Raw genomic sequence first — 23,786 nt, forward strand, 5'->3', positions numbered from 1 at the left:
GATATGCAAATTAGCTTTGAAATATTCCCATGTTTCGTCCAAAATGATTTTTTACAGGAAAACATTACCTGACATTGATTTTTATTTTATCGAAACTTGCCACGCATTAGTTTATTACAGATGGAAAGCACATAAAAATACTATTCAAAAAATAGTAGAATGAACTTGACTTTTATAGGAGATTGATATGCAAATAAGCTTTGAAATATTCTTATGCTTTGACAAAATGACACTTACGGGACAACATTGTCAAACATAAATATCTATTTTATAGAAGCTTGCCACCCATTAGTTTACTACAGATGGAAGGAATATGAAAATACTCTTTCAGATAATAATAAAATAACGATCAGTAGAGGTTGCTCGAAACTAACTCCCAATCCTTTCTCTATGCCTTTGCGCTAATGGATCTGTATGCATGTAATGCAAGGATGCTGTAGCAGGAATAAAATACCATAATATGCAATCCAAGAGTCCTGCTGCACACTAACACAAATATATTTCTGTAACGTTTCGTCTGACCAAAATCAGACTTCCTCAGACAAGCAGTTTACAACAATGACAAGAAAAGAGCAATCATGCAGTTTAAATATGGAGAAAAATAAATTTGTTTGAAATTAATTGTGACTCGACAACTACCACAAGAAAAGAATTTAGAAGCAATACTAAACAGAATTCAACGCTTTTAAAAGAATCACATTAAAAAGACCATGGCTATCAAGATCTGAGACTAGAACACATTGATAAATGTTCTAGTGAAACTTATTGTGAAATCAAGCACGCCGCGGAACAATTATTCCATGCTGAGAACCGATCGCATTTTTTTGTTTCGCAATCTGTTTCTGAATATCAATAATTGTTTTTTCATTGTTTGGTCACAATTAATTTCAAACAAATTTATTTATCGCCGTATTTAAACGGCATGATTGCTCTTTTCTTGTCATTGTTGTAAACTGCTTGTCTGAGGAAGTCTGATTTTGGTCAGACGAAACGTTACAGAATAATAAAATAAACTTGACTTTTATGGGGGATTGATATGCAAATTAGCTTTGAAATACTCTTATAATTCGTCATAAATGATTTTTTACAAGACAACATTGATTGACATAAATATCTATTTTATAGAAGCTTTCCACGCATTAGTTTATCACAGATGGAAGAACATATGAATATCTTTCAGAAAATAGTAAAATGAACTTGAATTTTATGGAAGATTGATATGCGAATTAGCTTTAACCCTCCTTTTACTTTAACTTTAAAAACATCGTAGCAGAATTTGCACTTTTATAACATGTGGAATAAAATATGAGAATTAAAAACATTTTGCCACATTTAAATCGCACCATTTCATATTGCTGGAGCATTTCCAGCTCCACCGTCAAGATAACGAACGTGTAAATGTTTTTTACGTTCAAATGTTATGGTTTTGGTTTCGCGCTATTTCATATCTGATAAAAATAAATCCTGGACGTCTTCATACTTTTAAAGTTTTTTCTATATTTTTCAAAGATGTTTGAACTTTTACTAGAATAAGAAGCCGGAATTTGGAACCACAATCCACACAACGACCCAACGATATTTATATTGTTAGCCCTTATCCAACCACATTTGTATCATCACCATCAAGTTCAAAGCCAAATGAACCCGAATCCCCATATACCTACGACAACGATACAGCACGTTAACAAGAACCAACGTCAACTATCAATAAAACTGATAACACCGTGAGAACTTATGAAAATATAAATTCTTAGGAGTGCGAGTAAAATAACTACGGCAAAGTGAGTTTGAGAAAGTTTAAAATGGCTTCTGTCATTTGTTATCGGAACTTAATGTTTATATGATTTAAAGTTTAAACAATAATTTTATAACCTAAGTACCGGTCTTTTAAAATGCATTAAACAAAAATAAGTGTTTTCCTTGAGGTTGAAAAACGGTAAGCATGCTTTATGCATGCGTCTATGTTATTTCAAGCCACTCGAACTAAATCTAAAACAACCCAATAAAAATCCACTCCTTGACTAAACATAAAACTGTGGCCGTTTTTTCTGTTTTTTTTTTTTTTGATAGTTTAACCAAGAACTAAATTGTGTGTGTATCAAATGTTTTTCAAAATTGTAATATCTTGTAGAGTGTATGAAACTATTGAAACTATCAAGAGATTGTCATGATGTTATGTAGGTCACGTTTTTAATATTAATTTTTGCAAACTTACATTTTATGTGAGATCAATCATATTTCAACGACAACATCAGTGACAAAACACATTCAATAAAAGTTGATTTTTGTTATGTGCATGTTCTGTTTTTTCCAAGTCTTTTATCAAATTTAAATAAGTGTATATATAATATACAACTATGACTCCTTTTATATAAAGTAGTTGAAGATTGTTTTTTATGGGAATACCTTATTTGTTTGCGTGTAGTATGACGGACTAAAAGTTTTCTCTTATACTTTCAAAGGCGTTTTTTTTAGCGTGCAAGGACATTTATTGGAGACCATACCCATATGTTGAAGTGATTATATACTTACTTTATTAAAAAGTTCAAAGTTACTATGTATTCGTTCAAAATTTCTATTTATGGCCATACAAAAAGTACATCAATTCTGAGTCAAATTATCAACCCCAATTGGAGAAGAAAACAACTGAAATATACAACAATGTGATGAAGGCATATAACATAGTAAGATTGCTATCTGACTGAGGAGGTAGAACAGTGTGGCACTATATCTCACCCATCGCTGAAGTTAAATAAAAATCGTTATATCTATGTGTGGTACTATACTACTCAAGTTAATTAGCTGGTTCTGCTTGTATAGGGCCTTTCTACAGGTAAAATAACGCATATTAAGACAACTATTAAAGTGTACTTTACTATATGAGTTACCATTTGAAAAATATTTATTTTGTTTCTGCTTGTCTAGAACCTAGTAAAAATGTAAGAAAAGTGATAACCAATGAATTTAAAAAAATATCTCCACAAATCATGCGTTCTTTAATAATTCGTTAGTAAACGTCGACGACGGAATCTGTATTCCAACTTGCGGTATATGTTTAATTTGAGCTCTGCAATATCCAAGGCGCCGTACGTGAGTTTGCGTCCGTCGTCGTGGACGACTTTACATGTGATCCTCTCAATACTATACCAAGCTCTTTTGAGTAATCGTTGCGCCGCAGTGAGCAGGCAGGGGTAACAGTCCGTCGGAATAACATTACAAAAATGACTGGGTCACCCGCACTATAATACTTGTGATAACACGAAATCAAACAAGTCCACGATATCACACACAAAGTGATATGAAACTAAGTTTTGATGAAAAAACTCAACTTAACTACGGAAATAGTGTGATAACCACGTACCTGTACTAAATTCGTAGTAGAATTAGATCAACGAAATTGTTGTATTGCAATAAACAAAACGTAAAACGTAAAATTTACTTTAATATTGCCATCAATGTGTTATTACATTCACCCGCTATCTTTCACTTAATAAAAATAAAACTCTGAATTTGATCACATTCGTCGAGGTAAATCTTCTTCTCTCAGCCTACTTCAAAGTTAATTTCAAGAGAAAGACGCTCATCTGTTTCAATTTGAATATCTACTTTTTTAAGTCGGGGCTTCCCAACGTGGTCCAAGTAGACCCCATGGGTTCATTGCGCAATTTTAGAGGATCCACAGATGAAGTGCTAATTATATTAAATGAGTACATTTCATTAAAGATGTTGCACTTGATTCATGTTGGATAAACCGGAAGAAACGGTTAAAAAAATGTTATATGAGTGCTTGCAATAATGTTGAATTAGATCTAGAATGTAGATGCGTGAATAACAAGCAGCCGCAAGGTTTCTCACCGGAACTTTTGTAAGAGAATTAAAAACTTAATTGTTCCAAAAAAAAAAATTGTTCTGCGTACTAGGAGCCAGCGGGCACCAGGGTGACAAAACCGCCCCAATCTATGCGAGGTGTCTTCGGGTTCTGAATTTGAAAGGGAAATATTTAAGTAATATAATAAACCTACCATAGCTACACTAATTAAAGTGTTTTGATAAAATATTTAAAATTGAAATCGAAATGAATTTGCAAACTTAGTACCCGAACCGAACGGAATGAAAAGCTCAAACTCGACATGCATGGGCCACAGGCAAACCTTCCTGGTAGTCTAAATTTTCATATAGTAATTATACAGAGCACACTAAAATTAAATAGTTTTATTTAGACAGCATTAAATTTAACTTGGATATCTTCAATAAACATTTGAGGGTCCGTACGACTTTGAATAAAAAATTAGGGGTGCACAGCGAAGAAAGTTTGGGAAGCCCTGCTTAAGTTGATAATAACATAGTATCGGAATATCGGCCTTTTTAAAATATCAGTATCGGCGTTTTTCGTTGGTATTAGATTAGAATCGGTATCGGCGACAAAAGTGGTATCGGTACATTTATAATTATTTATCATGTCATTGTCGTAACTACGGTAAAATATTGAAACATTTTTACATGCTTCATGCATATTACCACAAAATTAAACAAATACTTTCTAATATGATCTTTATATTAAAAAAACTTTGTGAGTATTGTTAATATAGTACAAAGTTAAATTAATCACACAATAAATTATATATTATCTATAATCTACGGAAATGTTTTGATCAAATTTCAATTTATACTATAATGTATATTTTTTGTTTTAGTGGTGAGGCAGGAAGGACCGGAAATTATTCGGCAAGTATTAATTTAGTTGAGGAATTGAAACGCGAGAAAAATTACGTCTCCGACCTGTCAAGCATTTGAGGAATTGCAGAAGACGGATGGTGCAGATTGTAAAATATAGAGACTACCATTAATCTATTGTTAATTGATAAATCTAGTGAATATTTTATCAAGTTTTTTTTATCTAATACCATTGTAATTCATTGGAAATTGTGTTGTGCTATTATCTTAAGTAGTAAGAAAAATGCATCTTGATTAGTCTGCCATTTATGGACCAATAAGAATTCTCTTTTTTTTATCGTGTTTTGACTACATTTTGATAACCTTACATTTCATTCATCACAATATTATAGTTCTAATTACATTGCATATTAAGTGAATGTGCAGTATACTATGCTGGGCTGGTATGTACCTATATACAACTAATATTTCCTCTTGGAACACCCAAGAAATGTAACTATGTCTAAGAAAGCTGGAGATAAAAAAAAACTTCGGTTGAAAATCAGATTTCTGTAGAAAATAACTTTAATCAAGAAAATTACATTTTAGAGAGAGCAAAAAGCATTGTTTGTCAATCATCAAAATAAAGAAATTAAAATTAGAAGTTCTTGTGTAAAGCTTTAAACAGTAAAAATTGACTAAAAACAGACTCATATGCCCAATATGAATCTGGACAGAAAGATATATATCCTTACCAAATAAATTGTTACGCTTTAGTTCTTAATAAGAAAATGATAATAATATGAAATTAATAAATATGTGCTACAATTTTATCGTAAAATATAATTTTGCAGTAATTTGCATTATGGGTATACACTTGGACGGTTCCATAATGATCATTACTGATGTCCACCCATAAATATCTGTTTTATTTTTATCATTGTAAATACTTGTTAATGTGACATGGTTTCCACTAGCTATAAGCTATAATTTTCTGATTGCCTCAAGAATAGTTAGATCAAGGTCGTCCAATCCGTGGCCCGCCGGAGGTTATCGAGTGGCCCGCACAGTAATATTTGTCCATTTTTATGTCCCTTTGTGGGTGGTATTGCTGAAGAGAGATTTTGAATTTATGTTTATCGTCTGACATGTATTTCGATCTTTTTTTTTTTTTTCTGTGAAGCTAGAAGAGTCAGTTTTTATGATTTCAATATTTGAAAGCACTCACTTGTACGAGCAAGTTTTTTCACGGATGAACCATGTCACATCATCCGAGAGATCACTAACTTCTGACATTCATATGAAAAATTCTCTTTGCATTGCTGCATCGTCAGTCGCAACGAATATTGACAAACTTTTCGAATAAAAGCAGTTCCATACTTGATATTGAAATATCTATGTGTGGTAAAAACTTTTTATTTTACACTAAACAGGGCACTAAAAGCATGATTGTTTGTTTGGAATTATGTAAATAGTTGCAAATTCAATGTGAATGTGATTGTCTGAAATAGTGAATCATTCTTTTTATTAACAATAATACTCATATGAATCTCTTTTATACGCTTTCAAATTCATGTTACAATTATCTCGGCGATCGAAAGTTGTAGATAACTTACGGAGTCGTGTATAAGTCTTGCCATTAGTTTTTATTATCCCGAATTCCGATGGTGGTCTACAGATAAACGATATGGTACGTTCGTTAACCGAGGATTACTTTACCGTGGTCTTGAAAACCTACATTGAATGATTTAGAGAACGATATGGTACGTTCGTTAACCGAGGATTACTTTACCGTGGTCTTGAAAACCTACATTGAATGATTTAGAGATTTGAATGCTTATGATAGAATAAGACATTCCCGAATCGATTGAATCGTTTCCAATATTAAGGTTTTTTGTCCCAGCGAATTATTTCAGTGACGTTCTTGATGATCATTGCTAAAACTCTGTACTTTTAATTGTAAGTTTCACTTCCTTAGACCTACCCATTGATTATTTTCCGGAAAACCTCAATAGCATCATGTACACTCATGGCATTTTATTCTTTATAATGAACTATATACATCTATGTCTCTATAACATTAGACTCGTTTCAGATCCATAACAGTAGAAAGAGTGGGAAGTGTTTGTGAACTCAGCAAACAGTCAAATATATTCATCAATTGTTTGGTATACAATGACAATAATTTAGAAATTCATCGAACAATAATTGACTAAATCGAGTTCATTGTCAAGAAAATAAAAAAAAATCAGATTTATTTATCGTGTCTGTAGATTGCTCGAATTCGTTACTGTCGAAATGTGAATACATTGGTCGTCAAAAGTCATGGCCATTTTCATATTGTACTCAACATACAATTGAAATCTAAGATTCTAATTTGTTTTCCTAAAGACAATTTGGCATTAGGGCAGATAGAAACTGATTATGCAATAAAATTTAAAAAAAAATGATCTTCATTAATGTAAACTTATTTTTTACGAGGGAAAAACAGCGTGAATGTGATATATTTAGGGTAGAAATTAATATGTGGTTTTTATTGATTTGGATTTCATTGTTTAGTCTGACTCAATCACAGACCCCAAGAAGTGAGTGGACTTCAAGCAAAGATATTATTAATATAAGTTATTGATAGTTATTTTATATGAAACTGAACATTGGTTCATGAATTCTCTAAGATTATAAGTGAAATAAGGCACTAAAAGCATGCTTTAATTGAATCGTTCCCTATATTAAAATTATTTGTTCCCAACAAATCATTTCAGTGACGTTCTTGGTGATCATTGCGTCAACTCAATTTCGGAAATGCGCAAGATTCATTTCTTAGGCCTACGCAATGATAACCTTCCGGAAAACCTCAATAGCATCATGTGCATTCATGGCATTTTAATATTTATGATGAACTATATACGCCCATGCCTTTATAACATGAGACAAATAAAAGTGTGGAAAGTGTTTGTGAACTCAGCAAGCAGTAATATATATTCATCAATTGTTTGGTTTACCATGACGCAGATCCCACTATATATATTTGTGTTAGTGTGCGGAAAGACTATTGAATTACGCAGGATAGTTATCTTTACTCTTGCTGCAGCATCCTTGCATTATTTGCATACGGATCCTTCGTCGCAAAAATTAGTCGACGGAGATATAGAGTTAGTCTCGTAGAAACCCAATCGTCATGACCACCAGAATAGTACTCAAAATATCATTAAAAAACCTAAATCTAGCGACCTAATCTGTTTACCTAAAGTCCATTTGGCATTAGGGCAGCGTGAAACTGGTTATGCAATAAAATAAAAAATATCTTAATTAACTGTGAAAACTTTTACCATTTTACGTAGAACAAACAGTGTGAATGTAAAAGCTAATATGTGGTTTTTATTGATTTGGATTTCATTGTTCAGTCTGACTCAATCACAGACCCCAGAAAGTGAGTACACCTTATTTTTTTGTATCCAAACATGCTAGCATGGGATCTAGAAAGCTATTTTCTTCAGCTAAAAATTCAAACGTTGTGAAACATGAGTTGTCGTAGCAAAGCAAACATCAAGCTGTTTGTGTTAGTACAAACTGTTATTTGCGACTGTTTTAATACTGCGATTGAGAAATCATTATTGCATCTACTGTCAAGGTACCTCAGATTTTCGAAACTATAGATTGGAACTATTTGAAGAAGGAAAGAGATATGATGATGCCAGGACTGTATGTGAAGGAAGAAATGCATGGCTTGTTGAGATCAAGGATGAAGAAACTCAAGATGCAGTGAGACAACTTACTGAGTGAGTTTATTTAACATGTATATTTATTTGACATAAATGTATAAATTGAGAAAAAGAACAACGCTATGCTTTTTTGCCTATCACGCATAGTACCAAATGTGGCACGGGGTCCCGATAGCAGAATGACCCAAACCAAACGTTGGTCTAAGAGGTTGACAATAATGTGTTAAAAATTACAACGAATAGACATTTTCTTAACTCTCTTACAGCTGTTGACCCAATTTATTTGACATGGTCTTTTTAAAGTTATTTTTTTTGTCAACCACTAAGCCCTAAAGCTTCTCTTATGGATTTTTAAAAGCGTGTGCTAGAGTTCTATTCAGCAATATATCTTTAAATTACACTCCGAAAAAAAAATTTTTTTGCAAAAATATCTCGAAAATTTCTAAAAATAAATTAGACTTTTAGAAATTCTGTGTACAGTAGAGGGTTAATAATTAATTCCTAATTAATTAATTTTTTTTTCAACGTTTTCGTCAAGTTTTTCCTAACACAACATCACCGAAACGCCTATTATAGCATAAATGGTTATTACTCTGAAATTCACAATTGTATCTACAGGTGTATCAAGTTCAAGGCTAAAATTACTGATTTTGATGACGTCACAGCTCTTATTATTACTGCACAGACCACCCCCAACGCAAAAAAATTAAATTTTTTCGACGGAAATGCGCGTAGAACGGCGTAAACAATCCCATACGCGCATTTACGCGTTAAAATTACCATTAATTTTACGTTTTTTTTAACTACAAAAAATCTCCATACTTCTGCCAACTATGGAGCAGTCAAAATCTTATTTATCAAAACAACACAGCGCCAGGGATGGTCAGGGATAGTATATATGTCTGAAAATACATGCTAAACCAACAATAAGTCATTATAAAGGAGTATTTCCTGTCTGAGCTGAGTCGACATTTTCAAACGTCTGACAGGCGATTTTGAAATCCACGCTATTTATAGAATTCGCACGATGCGTCACGGCTGGAAGGTTCCATCGCTTCTCTCATATCAGGCGATAAAGTCAACAAAGAGCTAAGAGCGATATTAACAGTAGTTTACCGAGCACAAAATTAAGCGTAAATATTCTCTCATATGAGCTTAGCGCTGGAAAAGGGTTAAGGCTTTGTATCTTCAAATTTTTCATTTTATTTTCATTAGGTATACTATTTGGATTGGTTTACATCATGACAAAGGTTGGAAATGGAATAACATCTATGAATTACACTACGCTAACTGGTTTGTTCGTTCTTTAGTCAATGACATTTCGGTATCAAGTATAAATTACTTTTAATGAGGGTTAAAGGGGACAATTCTGACTGTATACGCTCAACCACATGACCCACACATTACTGATTAAGCACGAGGTTAACGAATAACAAAATCAATTTATGTTTTGGATTCGATAAAAAGAAAAAATACATTCGGGTGTATTAAACTTATGAAAAGTGAGAAATAATGATTTGGCCATGTTTTCAACGATGATGCTGTTTAGCAAATTTAATTTATCGACAAGTAGAAACCCAAACAACGATCTTCGGGCTTTTCAGAAGTCTTGTACAAAGTGCCATCTTTAACGGATCGGATAAATGAAATAAACCTAACATGCTGAACAAAAACTGTGGAAACTTATCCCTTCATACAAACTTTCATATAGGGTCCCCGGTCGTCCTGGAACAGTGTCTGATTCATTCAACAACTTCTGTGTCACTTCCAGATCATCTGATGGAAAATGGATGAATTACGATTGCGGACTTGGGTATCGATACGTGTGTCAATCAGGTATGTTTTCATTTTCAACTGTTGTTTTAGCTCCTCTAATGTGTGCAAAATACTTTCCGAAATACGAGCCTTAACATAATAAATGGGATGGAAACTTTATATCTGAAAAATTGAAACGGTTCCTGTCTATTTTGATGAGCATTTAAGCCGTAATTTTACGTGGTTGGATTCTGTTTAGTACCAATCGATTTTTTTTTCGAACTAAATATGTCCTAAGTTAAATAGGTGATTGACAAACAAGTATTTTGTTAATTAAGCTGTCGTTGTCGTACCAAGTAAATCATCTATTTTTTAGTTACATCAAATATCTGGTTCTAATTAATGTGGTAAATTCTCATCTTATAGATAGAACTTGGATCAATTTCAACAATGAACTAACACTTCAAATAATAACAAGTCCTGTGAAAACATTCTTTGAGTCTCAACAATCCTGTGCTAAGAACGGATCGACACTTGTGGAGATAAAAACAAATGCCTTGGAAATATTCATCAATCAAAAATTGAGGTTGGAAAAGTTTACTTATTGATTATAATATGGCGGACACAAATAACACAATGAAATTTTTGATGATGAAAAATTTTATTGCAAATAAAAAAACTTGGCGGGTGAAAAACCCACCTGATGTAAAATATAGGACAGGTAAAATAGATTGAAAACTAGAATTAGTTTGTGTTAAAATAAATTATCATTGTTTTTCTAACTCACTTATCTTTTTCCCAGCAAAAATGTAGCTGATTGATTACTACACAAATAAATTTGCACTTCACTAATTATCAATCAATAAACTTCATTTCTATTTGTTTAATGTTTTCAACTTTTATAGACACAGTACAATTCACCAAAAATAAAAGAAATGTTACTGCAATTGTGCATCTTTTTGCCACACAGATTTTTCCTCATAACTCTAGTTACGAAGGTCATTTTCATAAAAATGAGCTTTTTCCACATCAACACATCAAAAATTTAAAACAGAAATACTATAGATGTATAGCGACACCTAACTTCAAATTGCGTCGCCCACTCTCGACTCGCACCGGAGTCCAAGAAGAGCAACTTCGCACCATAAATATGCATTTCAAACCAACTTCATTTGTTGCTCGTGGTATCTGAAAAGAATATTGCTCTTAATTCTTTCATCGACGACAAATTATGGTTTTCTTAATATTCTAAATTACTATAATATTTTATATAAGTATTGTTAATATTGATTTAAAATGGCTGCAAATATTCCAATTTTCCTGATACGATGGAAAACAGACTTGTTCTTTTTCTAATAGGCTATGTTACCACATTGTTTTGATGAATGTGTACGTGTCAAAGGATTTGGAATATTCCAAGCCACATCATCAGTATTCATGTTAATCATTCATGTTTGTCATTCATGTTAATGAATTTGCACGATTGCTGCGCACGTTATCGAATACACCTCAGAGAAAATGTAACAAATGAGGGGATCTTTTGCCGATCTTATACGATAACTCATGCAATCATCTCTCATTTTCAAACAGTGACAGCAACAATTTCTGGACGAGTGGAAGTGATTTAGAGGAAGAAGGATCTTGGAAATGGGGAGATGGGACAGCTATAGATATCAACGATGACAATTGGTAAATTTATCCTGTTTACTAACTTTGATATTTCGGGATAGTATGAAGAACAAAACTTGAAATGATTTGTAATGAACCCTATTGCTCAAACAAGTTTATTACGTAAGTTTTTATGGAATGATGTGATTTATATATATCATGAATATCCTGAAAATAACCAAAATAAACTATATATATATGCGCTATGCCATATTCGAAACTAGATGAAGAATGTTGCCACCTTGAGAGGGATTTGAAATTTTTTAATGATGACATTGAAAAACGTAAAGAAAAATATTATCGCTTATTAGAAAAATATTTTTATTTTTGTAGTTTTTTGAGGCAACAATAATACATAAAGCACATTTGGTCGTGTTATTTATTTAGTTTAATTGTTGCATTATGTCACAAAGAAATGAATTGCCAGGCACTGAAATGAGTCAAATAGACGCAACAAAGTTAGTTAATCACTATTGCGATTTAATTTAAATTATTGTCCTGTTATAATTTAAGGGAAAAATGGTCTGGTGGAAATGAACCAAATGGAGGAAAAATAGAAAACTGTTTGATAAAATACGCCAGTGTGAATTATAAATGGGTTGATTACGATTGCAATCAACTTTCTGGATATATTTGCCAGCGAGGTGATTAATTCATTTTTAAAGGAGATATGGTACAGTCAATAAAATTTTAAATGTGGAAAGATCAGTGGTCCTTAAACTTTGATGCACCGTCGCCACTTTACAAATACAGCACCCCATTACCTAGTCTCCCGCAAAACAAAAAAAGAAAGTAATTTTATATCATAGCAGATTTTGATAAGACATAGTTTGGGATCTTAACGTTTTTTCTAATATTTGGAGACATTTTGGTCAAGTACAATCACAAATTACCCCTAGAGATATTGTCCACTTTAAGAATCACTGTTTTAGACAAAATGACATCTTATCCTCATCTTAAGGAAAAGAATATATCATGAGGAATTCCTTGGTATATACGGCCGTTCAAGGAACCGGAAATATTAGTATATCTTTTTGACTGTCTCTGATATACACTGCGAATGGTCTTGATCTGAATTTTGCGTTTTTCAAATTTTAGTGACACGGATTATGATATTTTTTGCGATGCAAATGTATTATCATAATTTTTAGCGGTGGTCATGTCATAAATCTAATCCGAGGTTTTGATAAGAACATATCGCTAGTGTCAAGATCTGTTCTATTCGGATATTAGAATTCAATAAAATATTCTAGTATTCTACAACAGATGTATCATCCGGTGATTGTGGTAGAGATGTCTGCTCAGGCAAGGGAACCTGTCAATTACATGAGGATCGATACAAATGCACCTGCGATGCAGGATATTTTGGGACAAAATGCGAAAAAGGTAATTTCGAATACACTTCTGTTTACGTTAATATTGTTGAGTTGGAAAACTATTTTAATTCATTTTGTCTTTTGATTAATTAGGAACGAGGGCATTCATAAGTCTGATACTGAGTTAAATTAAGCGATTATAGTTGCCATTTGAATTGTTCACCTGCCTGCAATAAATAACACTGTAACACCATAAGAAGTAAACTTTTCCCCATGCATGCATTTTTGACAGAATATTTAATTTGCTAGAAAACGCATACAATACGCATTTTGTAACGACAGCGAATTAGCATAAAATATAATTCCAAGACTCAAAAATTCAATAATATTCCCAACCCTGGAAAAATATTGCGTTTTTCAAATTATTCAAAACTGTAGAATTTGGATTGAGTGAACAGAAGCAATTTGTTGAATAAGTGACTTATTTGCTTTTCGCATTAAATTTTCATAATTTTGAAATTCATTCAGAATTTGTAAGCCAGGGATATCCAGAGTAAAAATGCTCTGTGGTAATAGTGAATATTACGACATATGTGGAAGGAAATCATTAGTACTTGAAAAAGGATTGTATGGGATCGGAAGATCAATATCCAAAAATGAAAAGTTGATTGTTCATTGTATTGAGAGAAAAAAACATATCGGATATTTATATAAAAAGAAAAGTCACCCTTCAAAGCATCAACTATAATTCAACACATCAGCTAGTTTGAGTAATTTTATTTAACATATGTATAGTTTATTTATTTTTCTCAAACAATTGCCATAAAATGCATAATCACTTACAGCATGTTGTGCTATTTTTCAGATCTTTTAACAATATCAACTTCATCTGCAAAATACAATATCGAACAAGGGCAAAGTCTAACAGTAAAATTCAATATAACGTCTTATGACGGCAACATCAACATTAGAGTTTCAACCAATGACAATTCTTCAGTCACATCAAAATCTACAACAGCAATCACGAGCAATACTGTTTTAACCACCCTTTCATTCACTTTCAATCCATTCGGAGTAAATTCAAAAACGCGAATTTACAACTTCACCGCCACCCCGGTTTCAGCTGCTTCATATTCGAGAGTGGCAACCATAACGGTAGTAAACCCAGGTTTGTAAATATACAGAGAATATTGCAATCGACAGGAAATCAAAAATTTGAATTGCTTTTGCTTCTCGATTCTATACAAGTATGATGTCCATGACACGATGAAGTATTATGCCAGAGTCACAGTGACATACGGTGTTCAAACCAGGCGAATTAATTCAAAGTGTATAATAAGTTTGTAATATTTTTGCTAAATTTAACGTGTCGGTAAGTAAAGGATCACATATTTAATTTTTCAAAAACATTGTTTATTTCGACCTTTCCAAGGATTTCAATAAAACGAGGAGAACGTATTAAAATTACTTTACAGATAGAGTCATACAACGGAAACGTAGATGTTTTTGTTAAAAATGAGAAAAATATCACAGTTTATACAACGCAGATTCTTTGGATCAGCAATGAAAATCCTTCATTCTCGTTGACTTTCAGTGATGACCCCATCATTGTTCCATCATCGACAATAACTTATTTTATAGAGGCGAGCGCGCTCAATAAACCATCATATTTGAAAACAGTTGAAGTTGATATGGTCGTAACTAGTGAGTTTGTGACCTAATCCTTTAAAATTGAGAATAATTCCGATCGGAATGTTCATCAATTTTAGTAATCAATGAATTATAAGCGCTCTGTAAATGAACCGCATTCTATAGGAACAATATCCCAAACTTTGATAAACGAGCCTACAATTGTCTCAAAAAACTTTAGCACTAGTATTTTGAAAAATGAAAATCTTTAATATTAACGAGTAATTTTGATAGATATATAACATTACATAAATATATCTATATTATTATCGGATATTTTCATAGATTAAATATGTTCTCAGTAAACTAGATCATATATTTAATTTTTTTAAGATAAGTCCTGTCAATTACATCAGAAGGACTTATCTACTCTTAACACAAAATTGATAAAAAATTATCATGCATTGAGTTCAACTTACAAATTTTTATTCCACAGAATACTTTTTATATTAGTTTAAATAATGTTATTCACGTGTTTATGTTTTCTTAATCTACATCAACAACACAGATCAATGTGATTCATCTCCTTGCACGAGCAGAGGAAATTGTACATATTCTCTTGAATCGCCATATTACAAATGCACCTGTCAATCTGCTTACACTGGAACATCATGTGAAAGTATAAGTCTTTGCATTTACCTGCCATTATTTATTATCTCATAATTCTTGATCATCAAGGTAGATAGCATCAGACCATCAACCCAAATTAGTAATTCGGAGAAAAATTTCATTTTCAGTTAAACATAAAAATTTTAAAATGTATCTTTAAAATATTTTTTTAATAATCGGAATGTACTTTCAGAAAATATCAAACCATGTAAATAATAAGGATCCTAGCAAGTTTACGAACCGAAAATTGATAATGCGCAAAGCGGTAAATGAAAGCACAAATAACACAATACTATATATATATTCACACCGTAAATTAAATAAAAATGTTTTTCGATTTTGTCTAGAAAGAAGATTCATCATCAATACCGCTAAAAATTGCAAATATCACATCAACCTTTACGACAAAAAATCCTTCGCTGATGCGAACTCAACTTGTAAAGAGCTTGGGGGAGCGGTTGCAATGATGAAAACAACAGAAATACAAGCCTTGGCTGAAAGTCAAATAATTACTCAGTATGGAGCCACAGGACCAACAATTCTGTTTTGGATTGGTGGATACAAAGTTAATACTAGTTGGATATGGGTTGATGGTACAGTCGTTCCAACAACAGGAGAAGATTCAAAATGGTCATCTTGGTTTGACAATACCACTAAACAAGGCGAAATGGTTCTCAGTTCTCATCCAGATCGCTCTAGAAACAGCATGCGATGGTTTGCCACTGAGAACAATGCACAGCAAGGTTACATATGTGAGATAGCAGGTACGATATATAAGTTTGTTCAAACATGTAATATTTCCTTTTATTCTGTCCATTCCATATTCATACTATTTCCATAGTCATACTAAAAATGAGTAAAAAATATATAGATAACGTTTGAGGACAATTTCAAGCAATGTAAAAACAGAGAAATCGAGGGGCCATTTAAGATCTATATGAGACTACTAAAAACTTTGCTATTGCTAAATGTAGCAAACGGTAAACATAAAAAAATTTTAAGCGCACGAACTATTTCAACAAAAAGAGCCCGAATAGATTGCAAGTTTTCTCGTATTTTTAGAGCAGAATGTTATTTATCAAAAAGAAAAACTGTTATGTAATTACTTAGAGTGTCAGATTTATTAACAGGTACAATGTTTTTAATTTGACATAACAGATACCTTTAATAAAAAGAATTCTTTAGGCTTAGGCTTTGAAGACATTTTTTCTTCAGTAATAACATCTACTATTTCTGCTGTTTATTGCACCAATAAATAAAACTTTCATAGATAACTTCAGAATATCCAATGGCCACGAAAACAGTTCTTCAATATGATACAAAAAATATAATATATCGACTTTCGACCAATTTCTGGATTTTACTATTCGTCTGTGATGAAAGTTTATGGTACTCGTACTGTAACCGTAGGTATTTGAAATAGTATTCCAATCTAGTATTAATAGTGATTTGATGGTTTACAGCCATTGACAGATGTTCACCATCCCCCTGTCTTAACTCGGGATCATGCATACAGATCGGTTGTCAAAGAAAGTGCAAATGCATGTGGGGTTATACGGGAGAAAATTGTGAAACAAGTAAGTTTTATATTCATTTACTAATTAAAAACTATAGTTAACTTTTGACGCGACAATACAGAAACACAGTAATATTTTATTTGGAATATCATTGTTGGGAACCTGTTCAATAAAATACACCTAATGGTCGCCAACATCAGCCAGTTTTTCAATTGCGCTAAGAGTTCTGGGGTTAGTGGTCCGGTTGAAATTGGACATACCCATCTTCTATTTTATGAAGTTTAATTTTATTTTCTTATGGTATGAACTTTCAAAAGTCCCATAATAATATGATACGAGTAATCTAACATTTTTTTGGAAACTTTTGTGCAGAAAAATTAAGAAAATTTGAAAAACAGTAAAAGATAATACTGATGCGCCAACAAACATTTGCCTAAAAATAGTTCATTGAATTCTAATCCAAAGTTTCAGATTTAGGAAGCGCTTCGAAAACGATTTCCGGAATCGGAATTTTTTATTTCTCAATTGAAATGGAGAGGAATTGAATAGCCCAGAAGTTTAAATTGCGTAATAATATAGTAATATTATAAACTTTTATTATTATAAAACCGAATGACCTTTGGTATGTTTATGTTCTAGCTAGTCAGTAAAACAAACCAAGAATAAGTACAATGTTCATAAACACTTTCAAAGATTTGAAATTGTAAAGTGTATTTTGTAACATAGGGATTTCACAGATTTCATGCTTCCAGTCCGGAATATCAATTCTGTGGAATCAAGAAAAGCACAAGTTTGAAAGTGTGTACAAACTTTATTTGGAGGTGATTTTGTATTTTACATTTGAAAATGTCACTCTGTTATCTTTTATGTGTTGATCGTTTTAGAAATTGAAAAGGTTTATTTTGTTTTGTTCGAGCTCTTTCTTTTGTATCAGTTTACGTAGTACTCATATATTTTTGAGTACTCAGTTTACGGTTGATAATAATGCTAAAAAATTATGTAATAAAAATTACAGAAAAATTTCATCTATTTTTTAACTTTTTTTTTATATTCACATTGACATCATGAAACTTATATCTGTGAGGCGAAAATATGGTTGAATTTATTCAAAGGTTCAAAGTCAATTCGATATCTTGTACACATCGATGCTACAAATTGAATTCGCTACAAAACGTAATTCATTGTCGTTACATTATTCGTTCAAATGTCAGTAACACATTCATCCCGATAAATATTCGAATAACAGAAAAAATTAATTTACCTCGTTTAACTATAAAATATTGTCAATTTGGTGAATATTTAATATATTTTCGAGCAAATGTTGAAATTTCGTATTATTCAAAAGTAGTCGATATTGTAGATTTTAGTGATGAACAAATTGACTCTGTCAAACACACAACAATCATCATTATTACCACAATTAATATTATTTATATCATTTACACAGGATTTGATGTCTAAGACAAGCAAAGTAACGAATGTACAAATTTTGCTGACTAATGAACCAACAATAAATATCGGGAATGTGTCCGAACCGTCACCGATTCACTGCTTCTCAAGCACTCGTCTTTCCATATCACCCAATAAATATATCCTTGTGGATCTATGGGTAGCTCGGATTAGAATGTCGTTGAAATCCGTTGCTAAAGTCTATCATATCTTCGATGAATCAAAGCTCAATCTCGAATTCGTTGATTTGACGTAAAGTAAAACTCTTTTATAATTTGATTGAGACTCGTGAAGGATTGTCATGATGTTGTATGAACTTATGAACTTTCTGACATCGCTGGACTATTGTTTTACAAACTTGAATTTTAACTTAGGTCACTCGCGATACCGGTTGTGGTCAATTCGTTATTATGAAGCCTGCGGTATTAACTCAATTATATTTAAATTTATTGTAATCTTTGATCATCTTTTTCTAGATAGACACGTTCCTTGAATAATTCTCCAAGATCATAAGATAGGCCTACTTTACGACGATAACAATAGTTTTGAAAGTATTATTTTTTAATATTTTGATTGGATACTAGAACTTTCAGAGTCGCTACTCGCAAAACAGCTTTGGTTCTCAGCCGCTTCCGCTCACAGTAAGATTTTATGATTACTTTCTTTCGCGTATTTTGTGTAAAATTATTTTTTTAATTGTTGGAAAAATTAAAATTCACATTTTATTAACGAGAAGCTCACTAAAGAAATGAACAAATATTCGTACAATTAGTAAGGCAGTTTCATCAGATTTGGCAAATATTAAATTATTTAAAAAAAATAGCTTTAATGGAAATTAAGCTTATCATTCGTTGGTTTGATTATATTATATTTTTTTAGGGACCGAATAAGTAATCATTCCATGCCCTTGATTCGCAATTTTCACGGAATTTATTTGCTATTTATCAAGTATAATTTCTGGTGCCACTTTGATAAGCTATCTCACTTGCTTAACGAGATCTCAATCACATGCAAAAGTGGCACCAATTGTGGTGCCATATTGGTATGCGTTCAACCTTATAAAGACATTCTAAGAGAATTTAGTTCCTGGCCCTAATTAACATCACTGGGACCACACGACCGCTGAGATGACATACAAAAGTAGCGTTTAATTTTTTATTTGACATAATATATTCGATTAAACATTACTTTTCTGTATGGTTACTAGCATATTGTAATATGTATAATTGACATCTGAAATAAATTACATGTATCTTCTTTTTTGTATATATATCTTCACATACAATATAGTGCAAGTAGATAAGTACCTATTCAATAGGTAACAAAAGGATTTGTAGTTAGGTGGGGACAATCATGCAATAAATAGAAATAATAGAGACAGGAAATTATTAAATATCAGTTATTGCTTCCTTTTTAGTAGAGTTACATAGTAAATGCATCGCATAATACTAGATGTACTTCCACACACCTAAACGACAAACACCAATTTCGTCTCAGTCACAAACATCTGACTAGCAGCGAGGCAAGAGTATTAAACGATTTCAGTATGAAAAAATGAAGTGTTACGCGAAACGGGTATGTTTGTCAATCTAAACACAGTAAAATTGGCTTGGATTGAGATGTTTACTAGCGATTTTCCTTAAGTATTGAGCGATATTTTTGAATTTCACAGCGATCGAACCTAGAACCCCGGGCTGAAATAATACAAATAATAGATTAAGGAAACTGTTTGTAACAAAACCTCAATGACCTATTTGCTACCAGGATGGACAAAAATGACCAGAATCAATTCATAACCTACTCTCCCACCTAACTCATAAAATGTTTAAACAGTATTTGTAGAACAGTAGTATGATCAAGCATTATTGGTAAGAAAATGTTATATAAAATGATGCCAAACAGTTCTGAATTTGAAGAGACAAGCAATGTCTAATAAAGCATTAACGTCGGACAAAATTATTTTAGCCCAATTGATGGATTGTGGCATAGAGTTTCTCTTATCCACAGAAGAAAAATCACCAATGTTATCACCAATGTCATATGCATATACAGCCAAATCACGTGAAACCAGCCAAATGTGCGAACACAGCCAACGTCATAAGCATATACAGTCAAAGACATATGCATATACATCCAATGTCATGTGAACATACGGCCTACTAATGGTACATATATAGCCATTCAAATGTACATGTTATAGCCAATGTCCTATTGCATATATATACAGCAAAATCATACACATATAAAGCCAACAAGATATGCAATTTCAACTAATGCCATATATATATACAGCCAACACGTGTTTTTATAGAGCCAAATCATATAATAAATAATGCATATATACCCAATGTCATTTGCAAACTCAGTTAATGCCATATACAAACACATTTAATGTTATATGCATATTTAGCAAATGTCAAGTGAATATGCATCAAAAGCCATATGCATATACAGCCAATGCCAGATGCACATACACACAACAAAATATACATATATACCCAATATAATTTGCATACACAGTCAATGTGATATGCAAACTCATTCAATTCTATATGCATATTTAGAAAATGTCAAGTGCACATGCAGTAAAAGCCACATGCACATACAGACAATGCCGCATACACATACAATTAATGTCATATGCATATGCAGCGAATGTCATATGCATATACAGCCAATGCCATATATAGCCAATATGCATATATGCATTCACATACAAATCATATACATATTAAATCAATGAAATATGCATATACAGCCAATGCTAGAATATACAGGCAATATCGTATACACATACAGCCATCTCATATGCAGATAGAGAAAATCAAATATGGATATTCATCCAAAGCAATATAAACATACAGCCAATGTCATGTACATATGCAGCCAATGCCATATGCATATAGAGAGAATGTGATTTGCATATACAGCCAATGCGTTATGCATATACAGCCAATGTTACAAGCATATTTGCCGAAGCCATATGCATATACAGCCAATATGCATATGGTATGAGGCTAATGGCATATGCATTCGCAAGCAAAGTCATATGCATATACAGCCAAATCATATACATATAGAGCGAACCAATTATCCATATATAGCCAATATAGTTTGTATATAAAGCCAATGGCATATACAAATACAGTCAATGCCATATGCATATACTACCAATGCCACATGCATTGACAACAAATGTAAAATGCATATGCATCTGAGGCCGTATGGATATGGTGTCGGCTTATTTTTTGCATGAGTCTTTTCAAACTTGATTTGTGTGAACTTTAAATCTGGATGTATATATCATATAATGTATTAGCAGCCAACACATTATTTAATTGACTTTGTACAGCCAGCTGTTATTTGTCTTATTCTTTTTAAAAATGTGGCGGGTGAAAGAACTCCTCTATGCCTGATATCAGTACATCAAAAAGAAAACGGTTTTGTTCTTCAAATGTTGTTCTTACTTTATTTGCTTATAAAAGTTTGCAATGAGTAGCAATTGTACTGATAAAACATTACTGTTCGGCCTTCATATCCGCTTAATTGAAATCATAGATCTGACATACCGGTATGCTTCATTATTCTGATGATAATCACTGGATCCAACATTAACGATGTAGTGGGAAATACCAAATTGAATTAACCAAAATGATGCTTTTTTATCGTGTTTTGTCTACATTCTGATTCATGTATTATAATCATATAGTTTCAATTACATTACACATATGTATACGACTAATATTTCCTCCTAAACACCCACATTGGTACTGCTTATTGCGTTAGTATTATATACCAAAGGTTATTGTATGAGTTGTGGTAAGCAAAAATTCAGTATTATAGATGATAAGCGTTGTAAATTATATTGGCGAAAATTTCAAGAGCTATGTATTACTGAAGTTTTATGCAGTTTTTAATATACCATTATTTTTAAGATATTTGGATGGAATCGTTTGTTAAAATTTACCCATCCATTTTAAGGTATTTTTTATCACCGTAAAAAAATGTGAGCAAGAAAAGAAAACTATGTCTAAAAAAGGTGTAGATTAAAAAAATCTGCTTGAAAATTGCATTCAAAATGACTTTAATAGTGAAAATTTTAAAAAGGGAACAAAGGATTGTTTGTTGATCATTGAAATATTTGAATTTTGTGTGTGAAGCTTGAACAGATATCGTGAAAAATACTAATTTTGCAGTAAAGTTTATTTTATGAATATGCACTTAGACGGCTTCATTATAATGAATATTACTGATGTTTACTCTTAAATATCTGTTGTGTTTTCACCTTTGTAGGTACATGTGACACTAGTTATAATATACTTCATTGATTGCGCCGTTAGGTTTTATTATCTCGAACTCCGATGGTGGCTTACACAAACGATATGGTACGATATGGTAAGCTGGAAAGAGCAAATGGTGCTAGCAAAAATGAATGAATGTTTACTGCTAATTAATAGCCAACAATGATAACAAAATAAATAGGGTGATTGTATAATTTTTTAAAGAAGAAGTTTCACTGACTACAGTTTAAATTATCTTGATTGTAGACGAATCATTGCAAAGTCTTTGCATTGTTCTGATGAATACCCCATTGATGTCAAATTTCATGCAGCAAATTTCGGCACAGACGCACTTGTCCAAGTGCAATCAGAAATTATGATCAAATGTGCCATAATCTATGTGTTTTAACGTTCAGTTGTGAAATAAAAACACTTACCATTTCAACTGTAGAAAGGACTATTGTTTTTATTTTTTATTAATCATCCTGTGATGTATATGGGTAAACCAATGACATTAAATGTTTAATTAATGTTTAATGTCATTGGATAAACCCAGAAATAGACTCTAATCAAATTTAGTTCAAAGACCTTTTTAGCGGAAATGATTATCCAAATTCTTGTCAATTTTTCAGCAAACGTATATTATTAAGCAAGCGAATTTAGTATGAATAAAGAAGACAGATTTCCCGAACATTACTATAAAATTGTTGTCTAAACTCTATATGACCAGCATTCCCTACACTAGCATTAAATATCTGAGAGAGATGACAGACATTTTTACTGAATGCCACGAATTATCACACGCACGTACATAGAATCTTGCAAAAAATTTGAGCATTTTGATTCTGTGCTCCATCGACCTTTGCCCCATAATGATTCTCAGAAATCTCGAAATTTTCATTGCCTATCTTCAGAGCATAAGTAAAGGTTTATTTCGACTCCATAATCGGCATAGTAAACGATAATATAATTGATAAACACAAAATAAATAAAACTGCTTATAGAATCGGGAGAGCAAACAAAACCTCAAGTGAGGTTTGAAGCGTACAGATATTAAATTGGAAGGTATTGATAAAAGAGGTAGTACGTGTTCGCTCACCCAATTCAAATAAATAATGCTAAATATTT

The 23,786-nt window shown here is 32.1% G+C and overlaps 1 protein-coding gene across 2 annotated transcripts; it reads left to right on the forward strand.

Moving 5' to 3' along the window:
- The first annotated feature begins 7,998 nt into the window (after positions 1-7,998).
- Positions 7,999-19,608, forward strand: LOC120336006 (uncharacterized). Of its 2 annotated transcripts, XM_078109848.1 has the most exons (14): positions 7,999-8,083; positions 8,285-8,432; positions 9,591-9,668; positions 10,087-10,211; positions 10,557-10,716; positions 11,721-11,819; positions 12,312-12,442; positions 13,065-13,184; positions 13,980-14,282; positions 15,312-15,422; positions 15,760-16,176; positions 16,876-16,989; positions 17,656-17,750; positions 18,377-19,608. In XM_078109848.1, the coding sequence occupies exons 1-14, from the start codon at positions 8,023-8,025 to the stop codon at positions 18,632-18,634; spliced, it is 2,220 nt and encodes a 739-aa protein (XP_077965974.1). In that variant the 5' UTR covers positions 7,999-8,022; the 3' UTR covers positions 18,635-19,608. The 2 variants fall into 2 exon arrangements, with proteins under 2 accessions (XP_077965974.1, XP_077965975.1); XM_078109849.1 differs by lacking the exon at positions 9,591-9,668.
- The last annotated feature ends 4,178 nt before the right edge of the window (positions 19,609-23,786 follow it).

Source organism: Styela clava, chromosome 2 (genome assembly GCF_964204865.1).
Source record: "Styela clava chromosome 2, kaStyClav1.hap1.2, whole genome shotgun sequence".
Classification (NCBI taxonomy): domain Eukaryota; kingdom Metazoa; phylum Chordata; class Ascidiacea; order Stolidobranchia; family Styelidae; genus Styela; species Styela clava.

Bases quoted from the DNA above. Each gene is read 5' to 3' on its own strand.
- LOC120336006 (XM_078109848.1), top strand. From the start codon at position 8,023: ATGTGGTTTTTATTGATTTGGATTTCATTGTTCAGTCTGACTCAATCA. The intron at 8,433-9,590 runs GTGAGTTTATTT...TATTTTCATTAG, and splicing joins GCAGTGAGACAACTTACTGA to GTATACTATTTGGATTGGTT. The intron at 9,669-10,086 runs GTTTGTTCGTTC...ACTTTCATATAG, and splicing joins GAATTACACTACGCTAACTG to GGTCCCCGGTCGTCCTGGAA.